The sequence below is a fragment of the Bactrocera oleae genome, chromosome 5, assembly GCF_042242935.1.
Source record: "Bactrocera oleae isolate idBacOlea1 chromosome 5, idBacOlea1, whole genome shotgun sequence".
NCBI classification, from domain to species: Eukaryota; Metazoa; Arthropoda; class Insecta; order Diptera; family Tephritidae; genus Bactrocera; species Bactrocera oleae.
In genome coordinates this window covers 54749204-54768305 of record NC_091539.1, presented here as the reverse complement: position 1 = coordinate 54768305, position 19102 = coordinate 54749204, and the positions used below count along the sequence as shown (strand labels likewise).

The 19102-nt window shown below is 33.0% G+C and overlaps 2 protein-coding genes across 14 annotated transcripts in view; both read left to right on the top strand.

The window, feature by feature from the left end:
• Sh (Potassium voltage-gated channel protein Shaker) overlaps window positions 1–19102 on the top strand; it is a 392327-nt gene that overhangs the window by 263975 nt on the left and 109250 nt on the right. The window lies entirely within an intron of this gene.
• On the top strand, window positions 2631–3685 carry LOC118683484 (serine protease SP24D-like). The gene is made up of 2 exons (XM_070110060.1): window positions 2631–3006; window positions 3072–3685. The coding sequence occupies exons 1-2, from the start codon at window positions 2747–2749 to the stop codon at window positions 3610–3612; spliced, it is 801 nt and encodes a 266-aa protein (XP_069966161.1). The 5' UTR covers window positions 2631–2746; the 3' UTR covers window positions 3613–3685.

The window sequence follows — 19102 nt, the reverse complement described above, 5'->3', positions numbered from 1 at the left end:
ACTGTTAGTTAGTAAACGGAAACTCAATTCGTCTCATCATTATGGTAATATTTATATGCCATATATATACATATGTCATATTCAAGAATATTTTAATCGTTGTGCGAACAGAACTAGTTAATATTTTCAGAATATTTTAAGAAGTCAAAAAATTAAACATAATCAAAAAATAACTATATATACATATATAAAAATATATTTTAATTATTTTCTTAACCTTTTTCTTTACAGGTAAGTGTGGCACATTTAAATTAACATTTAAGGCAATTGGTTGACTGAAAATGCGTACGTATGAGTATTATTATACATTTAACTTTAAGAGATAATAATTAAAAGACATTTAAAACTAAAGTTTTGAAACTTTTGCACCGACAACCATTGATTATGTATCTTGCGAAAACCCCTTCCTCTTCAGCTATTTTTTTAAAGGGGAGCGGTGTTATGGATAATTGCATATACAATAGAATTTCATGTTGATTACGCTAAATGTAATTTCTCATTATTTAGATATTCATGCATTCCACGTTTCAAGAAACTTCACGCTAAACTGTGACAGTTATATGAAAAAGGAAGGTTGTAAAAATTTACTAAAGCATAGAGGGTGTTCGAAAAGTATTTAACGAGCAATTAAATTTTTTCGAAAAACCCGTTAAGTGTTCTATCATTAGAACTTTGTGGCTTGGAGTGTATTGTTGAAGATGCTGCCGAACTTCTTACATTAAATAAAACAATATTTCTTTAGTAATACAACTACATACTTGACATGCTTTCTATCTGAGCAGTACCAAATTATCTCAGCACGATCTTTTTTATTTTTGTATATTTAAGGTTCAAATATGATTATAGCTATTTATAGATGTAGATGGTTTAAAAATAATTTCGGGCAAGTAAGCACCCTGACTGGCTCGAATAAATTCCAGCCGAAAGGCCCAATTTTCAGTCATTGCTTGCAGCAAGAAGGGCGCCATGTCAGCAATAACGCGTCAAATATGCTCTTCCGAGTGGTCAATCGTCTCGAACTTATCTACATAGACAAGTGACTTTACATGACCTTACAAAAACAAAGTCGAGTGGTGTTTAATCGCATGATCTTGGAGGCCACGCCACAGGCCTTCAAAAATTTCGCTCACCAAAAATTTCCTCACCAAATCTTAAACAAATCCATAGTTTCATTGGCAAGTAGCGCCGTCTCGTCGGAACCAAAGGTCATCCACATCAACCAATTCAAGCACGAAAAAGTCACTAATCATGGCTCTGTAGCGTTCCCCATCAACTGTAACGTTATGGCCGGCGTCATTTTTTGAAAAATTTTGGACCAATGATTCTCTCTGCCCATAGAGTACAACAAACAGTGACTTTTTGAGAATGTTAGGTCATCTCAACAATGGCATGTGAATTACCATCACTAAAAATAGGACAATTTTCTTTATTAACATACTCATTCAATCAAGATCCATGGGTGCTCGAATTATTGACTCTGTTTGGCGATTATGTCGACCGAATATTGAACAAAGCGCGGATGGGTCACGTGCACCGAACTATAATTTTGGTAATTAATTTACTCGGAGTAAGTCTGTTCATTATAAAATGGCAAACCAAGTTGAGTATAAGTTTAGTAAGAGCTGTAAAAAACTGAAAAAGGTACTGTTGCATAGAAAACCACACATCTAAAAAAATACTCTTTATTAATTTAAATTTAATTTATTAAATTTTCGGATCGGGAATCAGAATCAGACCTAGCAATTTCCAATTTCGTCTCGTATAAAATGTATTATATTCATATTCAGCAATTACACAAATTTAAATTATCAAAACGTTCTACTGATTTAGAATATCTTTCTTAATGCTAAAGTTATCGATACTTTTCAGTTAAAGTAAATAATATATTAGAGAATTATATGAAAACACACCTTTCGTGGTTAATTTCGATCAGATACCTCAAAAACACTGTCGCTACTTTGAGTATAAGCGGCTTGATAGTGGACCGATCCATTAGTCATGCTAGTGACTACAATAAAAAAAAAACTTTCGTAAAAGTATTCGCCCTTTAGCAGGCAATCTCAAGCTTGTTTTTTTTTTGCAATGACCAGCTTCTCATATAATATATAGCTGTCTTTTGGATTCGACTTGCCGGATGGTATAAAGATACATTCCTTAAAATGAGAGGAGAGACGTTTAATAGTTATTTGTGTATTATTTTAAATAATTTTTATACGAAAATAAAAAAAAAACACAAAGTAACTCATTTAAAAGGTACCCCGATTTAAATAAAAACAAAATGTTAGTCTCTCCACTGTTATAAATAGATTTTGTACCACTTGAGAAATAGCTTTCGAAATAGAATTTGGAGTGGGTGGCTCGTTGCAACTACTTGATATTTGGATCCTTAAAATTACGCAAAAATGAATTTAATGGCTCAACCAATAACCAAGAACAACCAGATCAAAATAGTCGAATTGCGTTCAACCGTACTTAGTAACGTTTTTACATAATATATTCAACTGCTACGATATACCCGTAACATGTTCGTCTAATACATAAAAAAGTTCAATTAATACAACTGCTAATGAGTTAATCGTTATGAATAAAAGCAATAAATTTGCATAGATAACGAAGTTTTATTCTAGCCCCCTAGGCCTTTTCGAATTTCACAAAAACCCGCAGCACACGCGTCTGTTATACGAGTATATAAACCGGCAATCGCAACATTTCGCGGTATTCACTTCAACTATTGAAAGTAACAGCTATGAACTGTCGTATTTTCTACGCCAAGCTGCTAGTCGTCATATCACTCTTGGTTACCGAAACCATACAGAGTGACGATGACGCGGCGCTCAAAACGCATACTCTCCAACCAGTGCCCACACCACGCATAGTCAGTGGTGCAAATGCGCTGCCGGGTCAATTTCCTTACGTTGTATCGGTGCGCGTAGGTGAACAGCACAGCTGCGGTGGCACCATAATTTCGCAGAAGCATGTCCTAACTGCAGCACACTGCGTTTACAGGTAAAATACAAATGGAATATAATATTTTTATGCATATTTGTGTATATATGTATATATATCTTCAGCCTACTACCACACTTCCTAACGGTGCAGGCCGGTTCGGTGAATCGCACGGACGGCGGCGTTGTCGTCCATGTCTCACAAATTCTTTCACATCCCAATTTTTTGGATTACAACCACGACATTGCTATACTCAAACTTGAAACGGCGTTAGAATTCAACAACCTCATACAACCAATTCCGGTGACTACCGTTGATGTGCCTGTTTCTGTGGACGTTAATATTGCCGGTTGGGGACGTTTGGGTGAACATATCCCGCAGCACGAAATCTTAAAGTATAGTCGTGCGCTCCGTACGATAAGTAGTGAAGATTGTGAAAGTGAAATCGGACCGGTTAGTCCGTCTATATTGTGCCTAGCCAAGAGTCTGGGAAATGGCATTTGTGGTGGTGATGCTGGTGGTCCCGCCGTTTACAAGGGTCTGTTGGTTGGCATTGCAAGCTATCATCTAAGGACTTGCGGTGCTAATACACCAGATGGTTACACTAAGGTGTCTTATTATAAGGATTGGATAAGTGAAAACACTTGCTCCGGCCATACTTCCTGAAATAAAATTTGAAAAATTCGCTAATTTAATATTGACAAAAGTATGTAAAAATAAAAGCGACCACAATAAAACAAAATAATGTGTATATATTATGTAATAGATTGAAATACTGAGTTTATCGTTAGTTGCAACTGGAGCATAGGAACTCTACTCATCAATTTCATGTCAATTTTGATCAGCCACGACTTCTGCTTCCTTGCGGATTCCAGTCAAGCGACAGTCTCGTAAATCTGCTTAGGCGATGTATAGAGACCATTCTTTGATATCGAGTAACGTTAATTTGTTGCTTTTAATTAGAACGGGTAATTGGTCTACCACTGGCATGATATACGTATGAAGACTTCAACTAAAGATTCCCAAAGTACGAATATAGAGTATAGTTTAGAGGCTTTAACTTTTTAGCTATTCTGAATTGATTTCAAGAGCTACAGTTTAATTTACTTCAAGAGTATATATGATATGCTTCTCTCTGCAACTTTTATAAGATTAGAAAAAGAGATGAACAAAAAGTCATCCTGAGCAAATCTCGACTTGGCATTAATTTGCTTTATGCGATAAAGCTGTTATCAGTCGTTTACAAGTTTATAGTCAATATACATATACCTACATATGTGCATACATCTACATAATGTATGTACATATATAGATTGGAGCGCTGCTTGAGACATTGCAGTATTTTTTCATCTCCTTCTACATGTTTAAATCCTCAATGCTTCTTCCCTTGTTAATTAATAATACTATTTAACACTAGCAGTGTCAAAATCAAAATAGTTGGATAGTTGCCACAAGTTTACAAATTGTACTCCTATGTTAAAAAAATTGCCAAGGAAAATAAATACTGCAATATGGTTTTCAAACTGCAAAATATATAAGAAAATTTAAAGCTGATAATATTTTAATAGTTGAGCTGCCATCTATTTTCAAATTATTAATCAAAAATATTGATTAGATAAACAAATTATTAATATTATTAATATTGTTAATATCATATTGAAGTTGATAAAAGTTTCTTACAGCTCGATATACTCTCGATTCTTAGTGGGCTGACACCTGTTTAGAAAATATAATTAATTTAAAAATACACGTATTTTTAAAATACTTAATTAATTATTAAAATCGTACTCAAGCCAAACATTAACCGCGGCTTAAAATTAAAAGTATTTTTTGGGAAGTTTGCCACATGTTTAAAGTTTTTAATAAACATATAAATCAAACAAAATATTACATTGTTTAACACTGACTGTAAAGGCTAACGCCGGCTTATAGTTAAATTTATTTTTGGATTGTAGAAATTTTAAAGCTTTTTATTCTCCAATATTCAGAAAATAGATTAATTATTACATGATCAATTACACAGATTGAGGAAATAGTTTTTGTAGTATCGTCACCACATTACAAGTTTTGATACATGAGAAACTTCTGGCATACGTATATGTATGTACATATTTTCAATAAGATCAGCAGTATGCCTCTACATTTACTTAATGCCAATAGGCATGCCAATTCGAGCATAAATTGAAGAAGCCGGAGATCATTTGATCTCTCTATCGCTCTATCTGTATATACGCGAACTAGTCCCTTAGAAGCCGCTTATTTATTGGAACCGCCAAAATCAAACCACTGTAGGAGATAGCTGACATACAAATTGAATGATGAAAATCATGCCTTTGTATGAAAAACTTTCTTTATTTGACAAGATATTTGCTCCGAAGATATGATTTAGATCGGACCACTATTACATATAGCTTCCATACAATTACGTCGATCAAACTCAAGTCCTTGCATGAAAAACTATTTCATTAGATAAGATATCCTCACAGAATGCGGCATGAATTACTGCTTCAAACAAGGCAACAATTGTCGAATGTATTGTTCAGATCGGACTACTATAGCATATAGCTGTCATATAAACTGCTCGATAGAAATCAAGATGAAGATCTTTTTATACCCTTTCGTGGTATTAAAATGCACCCGTGAAGGGTATTATAGCTGCGCTGCAGAAGTTATCTTCTTCCCTTTTTTTCATATTTAGTGTTGGTACTAAAGTACTCAAGGGTTTAAATAAAGCTTCACAATTTAATAACTACTCATAATTAAATTGTTAATTGATTTATGCAAATATGCCTGTATCAAGCCATATTTTCTTAAAAATCAAAAAAAAAAAGCATTTACTCTGTGGCTATGTGTGCATTCATGCAAAATGTTCTAAGCGTTTTGACCTTTCGGTCGACACCTTCATCATCATTAATTTGCAGTGCAGTAACTGCAGCGTAGGGCTCTGAGCAAAGCATTTCAGTTTACATAATAACAAGTTGCAGTGCAGCTGCATAGTGTGATGCGTAAATATGTACTAGTATATACGATATATACATGTTTATGGTATAAGAATGTATGTATATGCATGAGCACACGTCAGTGGAGCACTTATACGCACCGGTGTGCTGTGATGCCTCCGCACAGCTTCTTATCCGTGTATTTGTTTTTGTTACTGCCCTATGCGCTCATAGGTACACTGTGATTCAGTTTACTCTTTTCAAGCAGCGCAAAAGAAACACACTTTCATACACACAAACATATAAAAAGAAAAAAAGAAAACCATAACAAAGTGATAAAAGAATAAGTAAAAAATGCAAGTCCATGCGGTGAGAAATGATAGATGCCGCTTTTCAAAAGCATTCTTGTGGCAGTTCTCATTCCCTAAACTCTTCGAGCGAACTTTTTTGTTTTTTTGCTTTACTTTTTAAGTTTCTCCTCAACCACTTTCACTTTGACTTTGACTTTCGTTTTCATTATGCTTTTCACTGTCATTTATTGCGCTTTTTCGTTCGCCTTTTACTTTCATGCTTTGCGTTATTATTCATTTTTGTTTATTAGCTTTTCATGCTCATCTGCTCGCACTTCATTGAAAGCTTTTTGCGCTCAGCTGGTTACTATGGTAGCAGCTTCCGAACTTTTTTGTACTTTTTTACCTACACTCATTCGGCAAAGCATTGAGCTTGCACAACTGAAAAGCTATTGTGACGATTGGCTCTTCGAATCGATTCGCGCGCCATCTGTGGTTAATTTTCCGCAGCATCACTTGTTGTTTTTGCCGAAAAAGCTGGAGCGAAACATCGCAATGGAGCAACGGAATTGCACGTTGTAAGTTCCACATTGGTACTTCCAGAACTTTAACAAATGCAACGATGTAACTGTTAATATTTGAAGTATAATAGTGTGTTCTCTATGAGTACTACTACAAACAAATCTTTGCCGGTTTTAATTTCTGAATTTTTACTTCGCATTACAAAGATAGTGATTATGTACTCTCTTTTATATTAAAAAATTAGTTTCTCACTACCGCAAATTTTTGAAGACATATTTCATGACAGCATTGACCTAAACAAGGAATTGAAAAGTTTTCAATGAATTCATCAACGAAACGCAAATTTGTCAGATATTTCAAAGCGAAGGCCCAGTAGTGAAATTAAAATGAACTTAATTTAAAGAAACAGAAAAAAAATGAATTGAACTAAAGATGCTGTACAGATATGTATATATATATATATATAATTATATATTAGTACATCTGTAGGCATCTGCGTGATATATATGTACTGTATGATTTCAATTAAAGAAATTGATGAACGCAAAATAATTTTTAAAAATTCTCAATTGTACAAACATATTGAAATAAAAAATAAAATATATAAATAGATATAATATATAGATTTTTTTGTTAATTTTATTTGCGGCAATGGTATTAAATCTCATACATTTGATTTAAAATATCATGTTTTAATGGTTATACCTAAATTAAAAATTTCAAAATTTTTTTGATGCACAAGTTGTCCCAATCTCGATTACGTTTTTGATTTTTGTATTTTTGATCACAATCAATCGATAGTTTTCAATAAAAAATTAATCGATAATTTTATATTTCATCCATACAATATCTATGCTAAAATTAAAAATTTTCCAAGAAATTTCATAGTTATTTTTAACTATCTTTTATCTCCTTAGTCCATATGTTTCCGTTAAAAATGTATTATATTGTACAAAGTTTTATTTAATCTTAATAATTAAAAATAGGTTGTTTACAAATCGACTCAATTGTCTTTTTGTTTTTGAGTTTTTTCGAGATATTTAATTTAGTTATACTAAAATAAAAAAAAATTCCCAACCAATTCTATAGCTATTTTGGGATTTATTCGGTAATTTAGACGATATTTTTTTCGAAAAGAATTTTATAGTAAAAATTTATGATTTTATTTGTAAGTAAGCCTGATTTAAAAGTCGTCCAAATCCCTTTTTTTTACTTTTTTACCAACTGTTTTAATCGATATATTTTTATAAAAATTTAATCAATAGTTTTATATTTCATCGATAATAATTTGACTACCATATTATAATAAGAAAAAAAAATTATACAATTAATCTGAAAAGAAATTTATTAGAATTTTTTTTTTGTTTTGGCCTACTAAAAGTTTCAAAAATAGTATATTTATATTTTTACTATAAAAAATATAAGAATAAAATTTAATTCAGAGCCCAAAAACCGCATTTTATGGCTGAAAAATTACCCTAGAAAATAATAATAAATAGTCATCGATAAAACTGGTGGCTATTGTTTAGCGAAAATATTAAATATAACCACTTTTACCTCATAAAGATGTACCAAATCAATAACTTTTTTAGTCGTAGTCGCTATGTCTTGTTCTTTGTCGATTAAGTATCCGTCCATTTGAAATTTTTTTTAAAATTTCTACAACGTTAGTATTTCAAAGCCATTTCTAGCCACTTTGATATAAACAAGTGAAATTAAAACTACTTAATAAGGATAAAAGAGCCTTTATAAAGACTTTTATCTTGATTTTGATTGGTCAGTTTATATGACAACTATATGCTGTAGTGGTCTGATCTGAACAATATATTTTAGTACTGCCTTGGACAATAATCTATGACAAATAAAAAAGTTGCTAATACAAGGATTTGATTTTGATCGGTCAGTGTTATGGCAGCTATATCCTATAGTAGTTGGACATCAAAGGTGAAGACAAATGAGCCGCTTCTTGATAACGAACGGACGTGTACAAAGTTTCGGACCTGGTTAAATCGATTCAACTCGTTGGGTTGGTTATTTGTATATATATACTTTATAGGGTATCCGACGTTTCCTTCTGGATGTTATAAACTTGGTTTTAAACTTAATATACTCTGTTTAGGACATGAAAATGTAAATTTTTACTGGAAACCTTAATAATTAGGTTCCGTAATAACCAACTAAGTACTTATTCCAACAATAATGGAGCTCTCGGCCTAAACTGAATTGTTGTTTGGAAAAGGGCTGTACTCACACATGTGTTTGGAAAATAGGCGAGTTCACAACACTTAAGACGGACACAAATGAGTGAGAAATAAGGTTGTGCGTTTGATATGCCTATCTTGAGGCAAATCTGTAAGTAACCTCATATGATTATATTCGTTTATTGTGACAATTTTATTCAAAAGTCCTCGGCCTTAGGCCAAAATTTGGTTTCGGCATATAAAAAAAGGAAAATATTCATACACATATATGCAAATTGTTTTTAAAAGTTCCAACTTTTGATATAATTAACTAAAGAAAGACGGAGTCTCCAATTTCTACAAATTTTGTTGACATTTCCCGCTACGTAAACAACAAACAACTGTGGAAACAAATTACAACAGTTAGAAGCAAATGTCAGAAAAGCCGTATGGCTACTGACAGCTGGAAATGCGCGCGCATATACAAAAATCACACACACAAACAGCAACAAAAACCACATGCATACACGGAAAGCTTTTCCAGATGCCAAAATTTGATGCATTTGGAGCGAAATGTGCGATGTTTCGCTTACCAAAGCATACTAAAACCCAACAACATGAAATTACTGGCACGTGAAACAACTACAACAACAACTATAGTAAAAACAAAACGCAGAGAAGAGACATTGAAACGCCGCAGTGGCGCTGACTGTGGGAAAATTGTGTGCGCCTGCAAGATAAATTCTCAATCCACACACACACACACGTACACAAACGCGATAAGTGGACGACTCATTCGCTGTGAAAAGGTGTTTACATACAAGCCACCGCCACCGAGCAGGAGATAGGCGCTCTGCGGGTGGGCGGCAGGCAGCAACCAGCCGACCAAACCAGCCTCCCAAAGACCCGACGAGCAGCGAACGCGCAGCCACTCAAAGCGACAAAAATCGCTGCGTTGAAACGGCATACACAGCGGACGGATGCTGCCGAATTGAGTTGAATGTGAAAAGTATTGAGGCGGAGCGGATCGTTGGAAATGAAGCAAATTTTTTTTGTTGAATAGACTAAACGCGCAGTAAAGCAAATAAAAGCGCTTATTGGCGAAATAAAATAAGCAAAAAATATATATTCATATTGATATTAGAATTATTTGAAAAAATTTGCAATTGGCTGGAGAAAATGCGCTGGAAATATACACAATACACTCACACGTGTCTTCCGCGCCTTCGCTGCAGAGAAAACCAAGCGTTTTCGGTGCATTAGTACGCGTAAACTGTCGATTTTCGGGCGTGCATGTGCGTGTGTGTGTGCGTTTGAAAAATCTGTGACAATTTTACAAAAATAAATTCAATGTCGGAAGTCGCGTTAAAGACAAAGTGTCTAAGTGCAAAGAATTCTACGGTGCTGAAAATTTGAAAACTTTTTTTTCTTTTCAAATCTATGAAAACGTTCGACTGAGCAAAAGCTCAACACAAAGTGTCTGCAACCAAAAATGAATAAATAACACCATTTAATTGTGCAAATTTATAAGCGCAAAATTACAAAAGAAATATAAAATTACAGCAAAAGTGTGCACACTCTCGCCACGGTGTTGTGCTGTATGAGTTTCAGGCTACTTAACCTTGACATATCAAACGACAAGACGCATCTCGTGGCTACAAACAGCAGCCAACCATACAACCAACCAACCAACCAACCAAGCAGCCACCCATTACCTACCACCAACCAGCAGCAGCAGCATCAGCAACGACAAACCACTAGCAGCTGTAGGTTGCAGTCGCGCAAGGAAAAAATACAAAAAAAAAGATGAAAAAAACAACAACAAAGTGACAAGTGTAACTGCCAAAGCAAATAACAATGCTGGAAAACAATAAATAGACAAAATCGAAAGGCGAAAAAATCGCAAGTGAAAGCAAAAGAAAATGTGTCTCAAGTGTTGACCACAAAAATCAAAACAAAATTTATTTCTCAAAAAAAAAATTTTAATATTAAATAATTTAAATCTATGCCGTTTCATAGTAGTGAAATTAATGTATTTGCTTTTTAAAGTGTATTCATACGTCGAAGTTTGTAAAACAAAAGAAAAGAAAGTATAGCAAAGCACAAAAAACAAGCGTACAACGCAACGTTAATCAAAAAACAACAAACCATCAACGCATATTGTAATTTAATATTTTTAAACAAATCTTTTTAATTTTTTTAGTAATATAATATAAAAAAAATAATAATATAAAAAAAGATTTGAAAATCCGCCATATTTTCGTATAATAAGTCTATATTAATAATAACTAATATTATAACAATATATAAGATTTAATAAATTAAACAAAATTAGAAAAAAATATATATTTGAATAACTGACTTTATTAAAAATAAATAATTATTTGTATAATGTCAAACAACTACACTTAATTACAGTAAATATTAATATTGAAAATAAATTAAACGTAAAAATAAAAATATTTATAACAATAATAAATGAAAATTAAATTAAATTAATTAAATTAAACCCAAAAATAATAGTTAAACATATAAAATATAATTTAGTATGTATATAGTTTCTAACAACAGCTAAAATATTCCAAAACTAACTAAAATAGGACTAAAAAGGCCACAACTCCTTTTGCCTTTTGATAAGTCTTTCAACTTTTAAAGCATACATTTACATAAAAAGCTCTACAACTTTTGTGCATATCCTCAAAATTTATTAAAAAAACACAAATTTACATAACCTCAAAATTTATGAGAAAAATTCAAAAAAGAAGATTTCTGTTTTTTATTTTGATCTTTTACAAATTTTTTTCACCAAGTTTTGTGTAAGCTTAACTTTTTATACCCCAAGTCTACTACTTTATTACCTTATTTTAATACAATATTGCAAACGCATTCGGTTTTGATCTGTGTAAAAAAAATATACATGATTATGGTGAATTTGCTCAGAAAATTAATAAAAAACGACAATACAATCCAAAGCTGCACACATTCCCTTTCCGACCTCAGATCGTTAAATTATCTTTCTTTTCCAAAAAACTTCATTTCTACTACAAATATTATTATACCCTGAACAGGATATTCTTGGATTAAGTTTGCTACGATGTTTGTAACACCCAGAAGGAAATGCCAGAGACCCTATAAAGTATATATGTATATAAATGATCAGCATGACGAGCTAAGTCGATTCAGCCATGTTCATCTGTCTGTCCTTCCGTCTATATACATATGTATACGAACTAGTCCCTCGTTCTTTTCTCACCAAGAAGCTGCTCATATTTCGGAACGGCCGATATCGGATCGTTACAGCATATAGCTGCCATACAAACTAAACAATTGCAATCAAATGCTTATAGGGAAAGCATTTTTATTTGACGAGATATATTCACAAAATTTGGCATGGACTATTGCCTAAGGAAATGTTGCAATCTTCTTAGAAATCGTTTAGAACGAGTCCCTATAGCATATAGCTGTCATACAAACTGCAAGGAATCTTTTGCATATGCGAAAAGTATTCTAGCTTCAGTGCAATCGAAGTTGACGTTTTTCTTGTTTATTTTTGTATTTATTATTATTATCAAAGGCATCAGTAATTAACTCCTTAATAAGTTTCCAAAAAGTTTAATGCATCAAATGCTGAAGAGTAACGAGTAACACGTAACTTTTTCTAATACATCAAATTGCTAAACTAATTATATAGATTTAGAAAATCAGTTGTACCACTTTAATTAGGTGCCGAAATACATATTTTTATGTTATTCAATTTACCTAAATAACATTATTGTTATTTTGAAATGAAAATTCTTTACCAAGCAGATAAAAATTAAACTTAACGAACTGTGAAGTGGCGTATAGAAGACGGTGTTTATGTGACTATATAAGAGTTTTTCTTATATTCGATCCCTTAGCTCGCGTACTTTAACGTAGTCCAGAAGACTTTCGTTTTAGTCCTTAAGAGGCACAACGAGTGTGAATTTTTGAAAAAATCTTAATTTTTTTTTTTTTCATATATCAATAGCCTACACCTTTAAAAGCAATAACAAACATTAATTAATTAATGAATATTGAAAATATTTTTGAGTTCGCTGCAGTGATTACTCATAGACAAATGATCCGAGAAATTTTCTAAGAAAAAGTCTGTATATAGTCTTCCATGCAATGACCTACCAGTTTTTTGATTTCAAAAACCTTGGCAGGCCAAATACTACCAAAATTTTGGGCATATTTAACTTTTAATACCTTTATTTTTATATTTATTATTATATTTAACGCCTTTATTTTGTCAAGTTTTGATTTTTTCTTCCGTAGGTCATTGTTTCTGGTACAGAACTATTTTTTAGGTTTCTTCTATGGAGAAGACTGAAATCACGGAGATCGCGTGTAACTCGAAAATGATTTAATTTTTTTTTCTTCAAACAATGCATATTCTCAAAGTATGTTCCCATATAAACAATGGGTAGAGGAGGTTTTTGTATTTAAATTCTCAGAAATAATCTTTTATTAGACTATCACACTTAACCGTGGATATTTTTGGACTATTGAGGTTAAACCGATAGTCTAGTGAAGCAAATTTCCGGCTGATGGTTCGATTCTTTGCTGGATGTCCTCATATATGTTTATTTCATTATAACCACAGTTGAGCCTATCAAGTCGTCAAAAACTATCACGTCTAAATTTTTTTCCAAATAATAAAATTGTGCTATTTTAGTGTTTAGTTATACTAAAATATATAATTTTTACATTCAATTCGCGTTGTACCTTCATTTCGATTCATTTTGCTTTGCTAAGCCTACTTTTATTTATTTTGACCCAATTTTTTATTTTTGGATTTATGAAGTATAGACTAAAAAGTTGTTACGACGGCGTTTAGTGAATATTAATTTTAACTGCTTTCACCGTTTTCGCCTTTATTTTGTGTGATTCGGCCAGCAAATGTTCGTTCAAAGTGGCCTAGAATCTCAACTGAACTATTTATGTTTATATTATTTACAGTTCTTTAACCTCTTTGTGGGTTCAACTAATGTTGCCATATCAACGAGAAACTTTAAATAAAGGTATTTAATAAAAAGGCTAAAATCAAACGTAAATATAAAAAGGTTGTTCATTAATTCACTTCGCGAAGTTTTCGAATCGAATGTAAGCCTTACTGTTCAGATTCAGTGTATATCACAACTACGTTCCAAATGAGAAGCGATATATCCTGTCACTGCATTGAATCGATACAAGATTTCTGGCTACACTCTGTGCCGGATTATATACATATTTAAGCTTAATGGCTTTACAACCTTTTTGAATGGTCTGTTTTATTTTTATTTTCTTCGTTTTTCGAGTCTAGTAACTCAGTTTTTGAGATATCGATCTGAAACTTTGTACACGTCTATTTCTCCTTTAGAAGATGCATTTTTGTTGGAACCGGCAATATTGAACTATCATTGGTTATAGCTGCTATATAAACTGAACGAACAATCTTAAGTTCTTGTATGGAAAACTTTTTTATTTGGCAACGCTACAATCTCCGAACAAATTATTCAAATCGGACTACTATAGCATATAGCTATCATACAAATCAAGAAAAATATTTGTCTAACCTTTTATGCTTTATGTAATGTATTTAGCTGTGAGTGTGTGAGTATTATAGCTTCGATGCAAATTTTCTTAGTGTCACGTAATCAGAGAAAAATTAAATTCTGGAGAGAAATAGCGTATAAAATTTTCTAGCGAGTTTGCTGGATATTTTAATTATAATTAATTTCAAGAAATGCTCGTTGGACAAATTTCAAACTAGTATAAAAGAGTTTTCAATTAATTTTCTCTATCCAAACTAGTTTTGGCTAAATTTTAAGAATAATGACAATATGCAGATATACCTCTACATATATTTCATAAAATAATTCGATGACAAACAAGCCAATAAAAGGGCAATATTTTCATACATAAACCTTGTACCCTGCTAACACACACAAACATACATACACATATATATACATATATTCATACAAATAGCGAAATTTCGCCCATAGCGTTGAAATACGCTGTTTATACTAAACATACTACCAATAGCACATGTACATAAGTAAATATATATAAACATATATATTATATTATATATGTACTTGAATATAGAACATATGTATGTACAAATGTGCTTGTCTATTTGATGCCAAGTACACCTGCACTAGGGGTCACTACGTATACGAATGTAAGTCCATATAAATCTGCCTTTCAAAGGCCATTGCTTACCGCTAAACAAAAACAAACGAATGGAGTACAGCACACAAACACATACACACACACACACATACATGGATACATACATACATGTTATATAACAAAGCGTGGAGCAGCGATTCATTGCGACAAAAATAGGCATTCGTACTTAGAAGTGGAAGTACTCGTAGTAACGGCAATAAATAGCAAAGCGTGCGCCACAAGCAATAGCAGCAGCACAACAACAAGAACAACAGTAAAATTCGGCCTTAGCCAAAAGCAACGAACACATGTAAATATGTAATGGAAAATGTTGCAGAAATACAAGAAGCAGCAAGCAGCAGGAGAAACAGAAGCGAGACACAAGAAGTAACGGTAAAATTTGTGCAAACATATTGTAGCATGCTTCTTGAGGGCATTCCAAAGGCGATTTACACGCTCGCTCGTTCGAATACTCAAGCCACTACAGAAAGCAGCTGCAATCGCATATAACATACACATACATATAGCACATACACATGCATAGATAATGCGTATACAACAACATATAAACAGTTATATATAAATAATTCTTTTTCGCTGCTTTTCCCGCTCGAACACGCTTAAATGCATGGGTGAAAAAGCTCAAAAAATATAAGAAGAAAAAAAAAAGTAACAACAATAACAAAAACACCAACAGCAGTTAGTGACACTTGCAGCGCACAAGGTGACTTTGCTGCATGAAAAGTGCGAAAAAGTAGCTTAAATATAAATATGTGCTTGCCGCTTTGCTTGACTGCACAAGTAGATGTAATTTAGATGTAATTTCCAAGCAAAATGTATGTGTTTGTGTATCCTTACATGTGTGTGTGCGTTTTTGTTGGTGTAAAGAGCAGAAGGTGTTCGCGCGTGTCAAAAGTTGAAGTGTCACTAAATGCAACGCCAAATCATGCAAACGAATTCGCTAGAAAAAGAAAAACAACAAAGCGGTGTGATTGCTACTATTTGTTTGTTGTTATGTCAAATATTTGTTGCAATTTATTTACATTACTTATACATAGCATAATAACTTTTGAAGAGTAAGAATAAAAAGTTTTTGACGATTTGTTTTGAATTAAGATCGAGTGACGAATTAGCTCGTGTAGCATTGCAGAAAAAGTTTGTTCTTTATATTATTTTCTCACGAAAACCAACAAAAATATTCGCGAAATTTCGTTCTTTTGGGGGCAGTGGAGATTCGGTGACCAGTTTCACTCATATTTCATACCTTTAATACCTAATAATGCCAGACATATATATATATATATATTATATATTATAATTTAATTTGGTTAAAGTGTCGTAGATACGAAAATCACAAGAATTAAAAGACATTTTTTAGAATCAAATAGCGATTATATAGAATACATTACTAATTAATTGAGGAAAATAATTTTAAGCAAAAGCCGGCGGAGCCATTTTAAATAGGTCAACTAGTAAGTGCAAGATCATTATACCATACTTCCACCTACTTTTTTATTTCAATTATTTCTACAGTTACTGATTTACAAGTATTGGAGTGAACGTCTATACAAATTAGTCTCTATAAAAGTATGTGTGATTTTGCATTTGGTAGACTTAGTTTTTATCAACAATATAATTTACCTCTAAAATTTTTACATCTTATTTTTAGACTTAATACTCGCAACTATTTTTATGACATATTTAAAATTTTGTTTAGAGAACGAGAGCTCTAACATTTGTTGAGTATAAAAGTAAGGTATATCAAAATAGTTGTGGTAAAAATTTTCATAGCTTTATTAATTATAACATAGATCATAAATGTTTATTAAAATATCTAGCAAAAAGAAAACTAATATTTTTGCACTAAATTAAAGGTTTTATTTCGTTTAGTTAGAATACTTCAATTTAGGTCAATTATACACCGCTGTGCTCGATAAATTTTCGCCAAAAGTAATTTAAAAATCCACTCTTTCTTTAAACCCTTCGTCTTCATTGGCAAAAATCTGCGACAGTCGATTTTCACAAGCTTCTCCTGAGCACCAGCAAAATTATTCGCCTTAGATTAGAACAGGTAGTAATCGCTTGGTGCTAAATCCGCTCTATACGGTGGATTCAAACAAACTTCCCAACCAAACTCCCGGAGCTACTGGCATAGCAAAACCTTCCCGACTGTCAATCCTGGCTTGGCCACCGTTTGCGTCGGCTCACCGCGATTCGACTACGACCGTTTCGCTTGACGTTGTCGCAGGTCGCTCACTTTTCATCACCAGTAACCATTCGCTTCAGAAATGGATCGATTTTGTTGCAAGTCAGCAGCGATTCGCAGATGGAAATTCGGTCCATAAGGTTTACGTTAACTCGTATGGCATACATACATTGAGGTTCTTTTTGCATGCAATCTTATTGGAATGATTCCAAATGCGTTTTTGTGCAATATAATATATAGTTACAAAGCAATCAATATAGTGCTTAAATGTCGACTTCGACGATTTCTATAATTTTAACGATATCTTTTTGTCAACATGTTTTTAATATTGATGACACCCGAAATCTCCCTCATGAGTGCGCCACTGTCAGACCATATATAAAGGGTGTTTTTTAGAGGTATAGAACTTTAATTTGCAATAAAACAACGATGGATTATTCAATTGACATGAATTTTATTTATCCGAAAGATTATCTTATGGCATTACATTCTAAATATGATTTCTGGCATATGACCCTCACGGCTGGCTCGGATGTAGTCCAATCTGGACGTCCAATCTTCGATGACTTTTCCAACATTTGTGGCCGTATAGCGGCAATAACATGGCGGATGTTGTCTTCCAAATGGTTAAGCGTTTGTGGCTTATGCGCATAGACCAAAGACTTTACATAACCCCACAGAAAATAGTCTAGCGGTGTTAAATCACAAGGTAATGGAGGCCAGTTCACAGGTCCAAAACGTGAAATTAGGCGGAACCACAGCTCCTGGGCATGATGGTTGTTCAACTCAGGAATAAAATAGTGAGTAATCATGGCTCTATACCGATCACCATTGGCGGTAACGTTCTGGTCATCATCGTTTTTGAAGAAGTATGGACAAATGATTGCACCAGCCCATAAAGCGCACCAACCAGTCAGTTTTTCTGGATGTAACGGTGCTTCGACATACACTGAAGGATTAGCTTCACTCCAAATGCGACAGTTTTGTTCGTAGACGTAGCCATTCAACCAGAAGTGCGCTTCATCGCATCATACGATAAAATGAACGTAGTGCGCGATACTTATTCCGCACAGAACCATTATTTTCGAAACAAAATTGCACTATTGGCAAGCGTTGTTTAGGTGTGAGTCTATTCATGATGAATTGCCAAACCAAACTGCGAATAAATCACTTGACAGCTGTTAAATCGGTCGCCATCTTGAACAGTAATGCCAACTTAAAATTCTATACATCGAAAAAAACAGCCGTTATTTCAATGGATTATTCTTCTGATTTTAATAAGTAAATTAGTTACTTCTTTTCTTCAATCTTGATGTTTTTTTTTAATATTAACAGTGACTTTTTTAGGAGTTAAAAAAGCGTCTCAACGGTTGGTTGTTATCATCACTACAAATACGACAATTTTTTTTTACTGACGTACACATTCAACCAAGAGCTTCATTGCTGAACAAAATTTCTTGTGGAAATCGAGATTGGTGGCCATTTCGTTTTCAGCTTATTCACCGAAGGTGCGACGTGCTGGATGGTCGTTATTTATATTCATTACAAAATGGCGAATCAGGCTGATTATAAATCAAGTAACATCTGTCAAACAAAACCTACTCCAAAAATAGTATTGTCTGATTGAAAACCACAAGTATAAAAAGCCACCTATTAATTTTTCATTTAAGAAAAAAGAGTTTTTAACTTTATAATTTTACTTTAAATTCCTGCGTAGATCGTTTTTAAATAAAGCTTTATTAATTTTTTTTAATAGTGTGATGTTTTCGAAACGAAAAAAAGCATTTGATCAAAACTAATGGTTTGATTTCTTTAAAATACATTTTTTTCCAGAGCAGC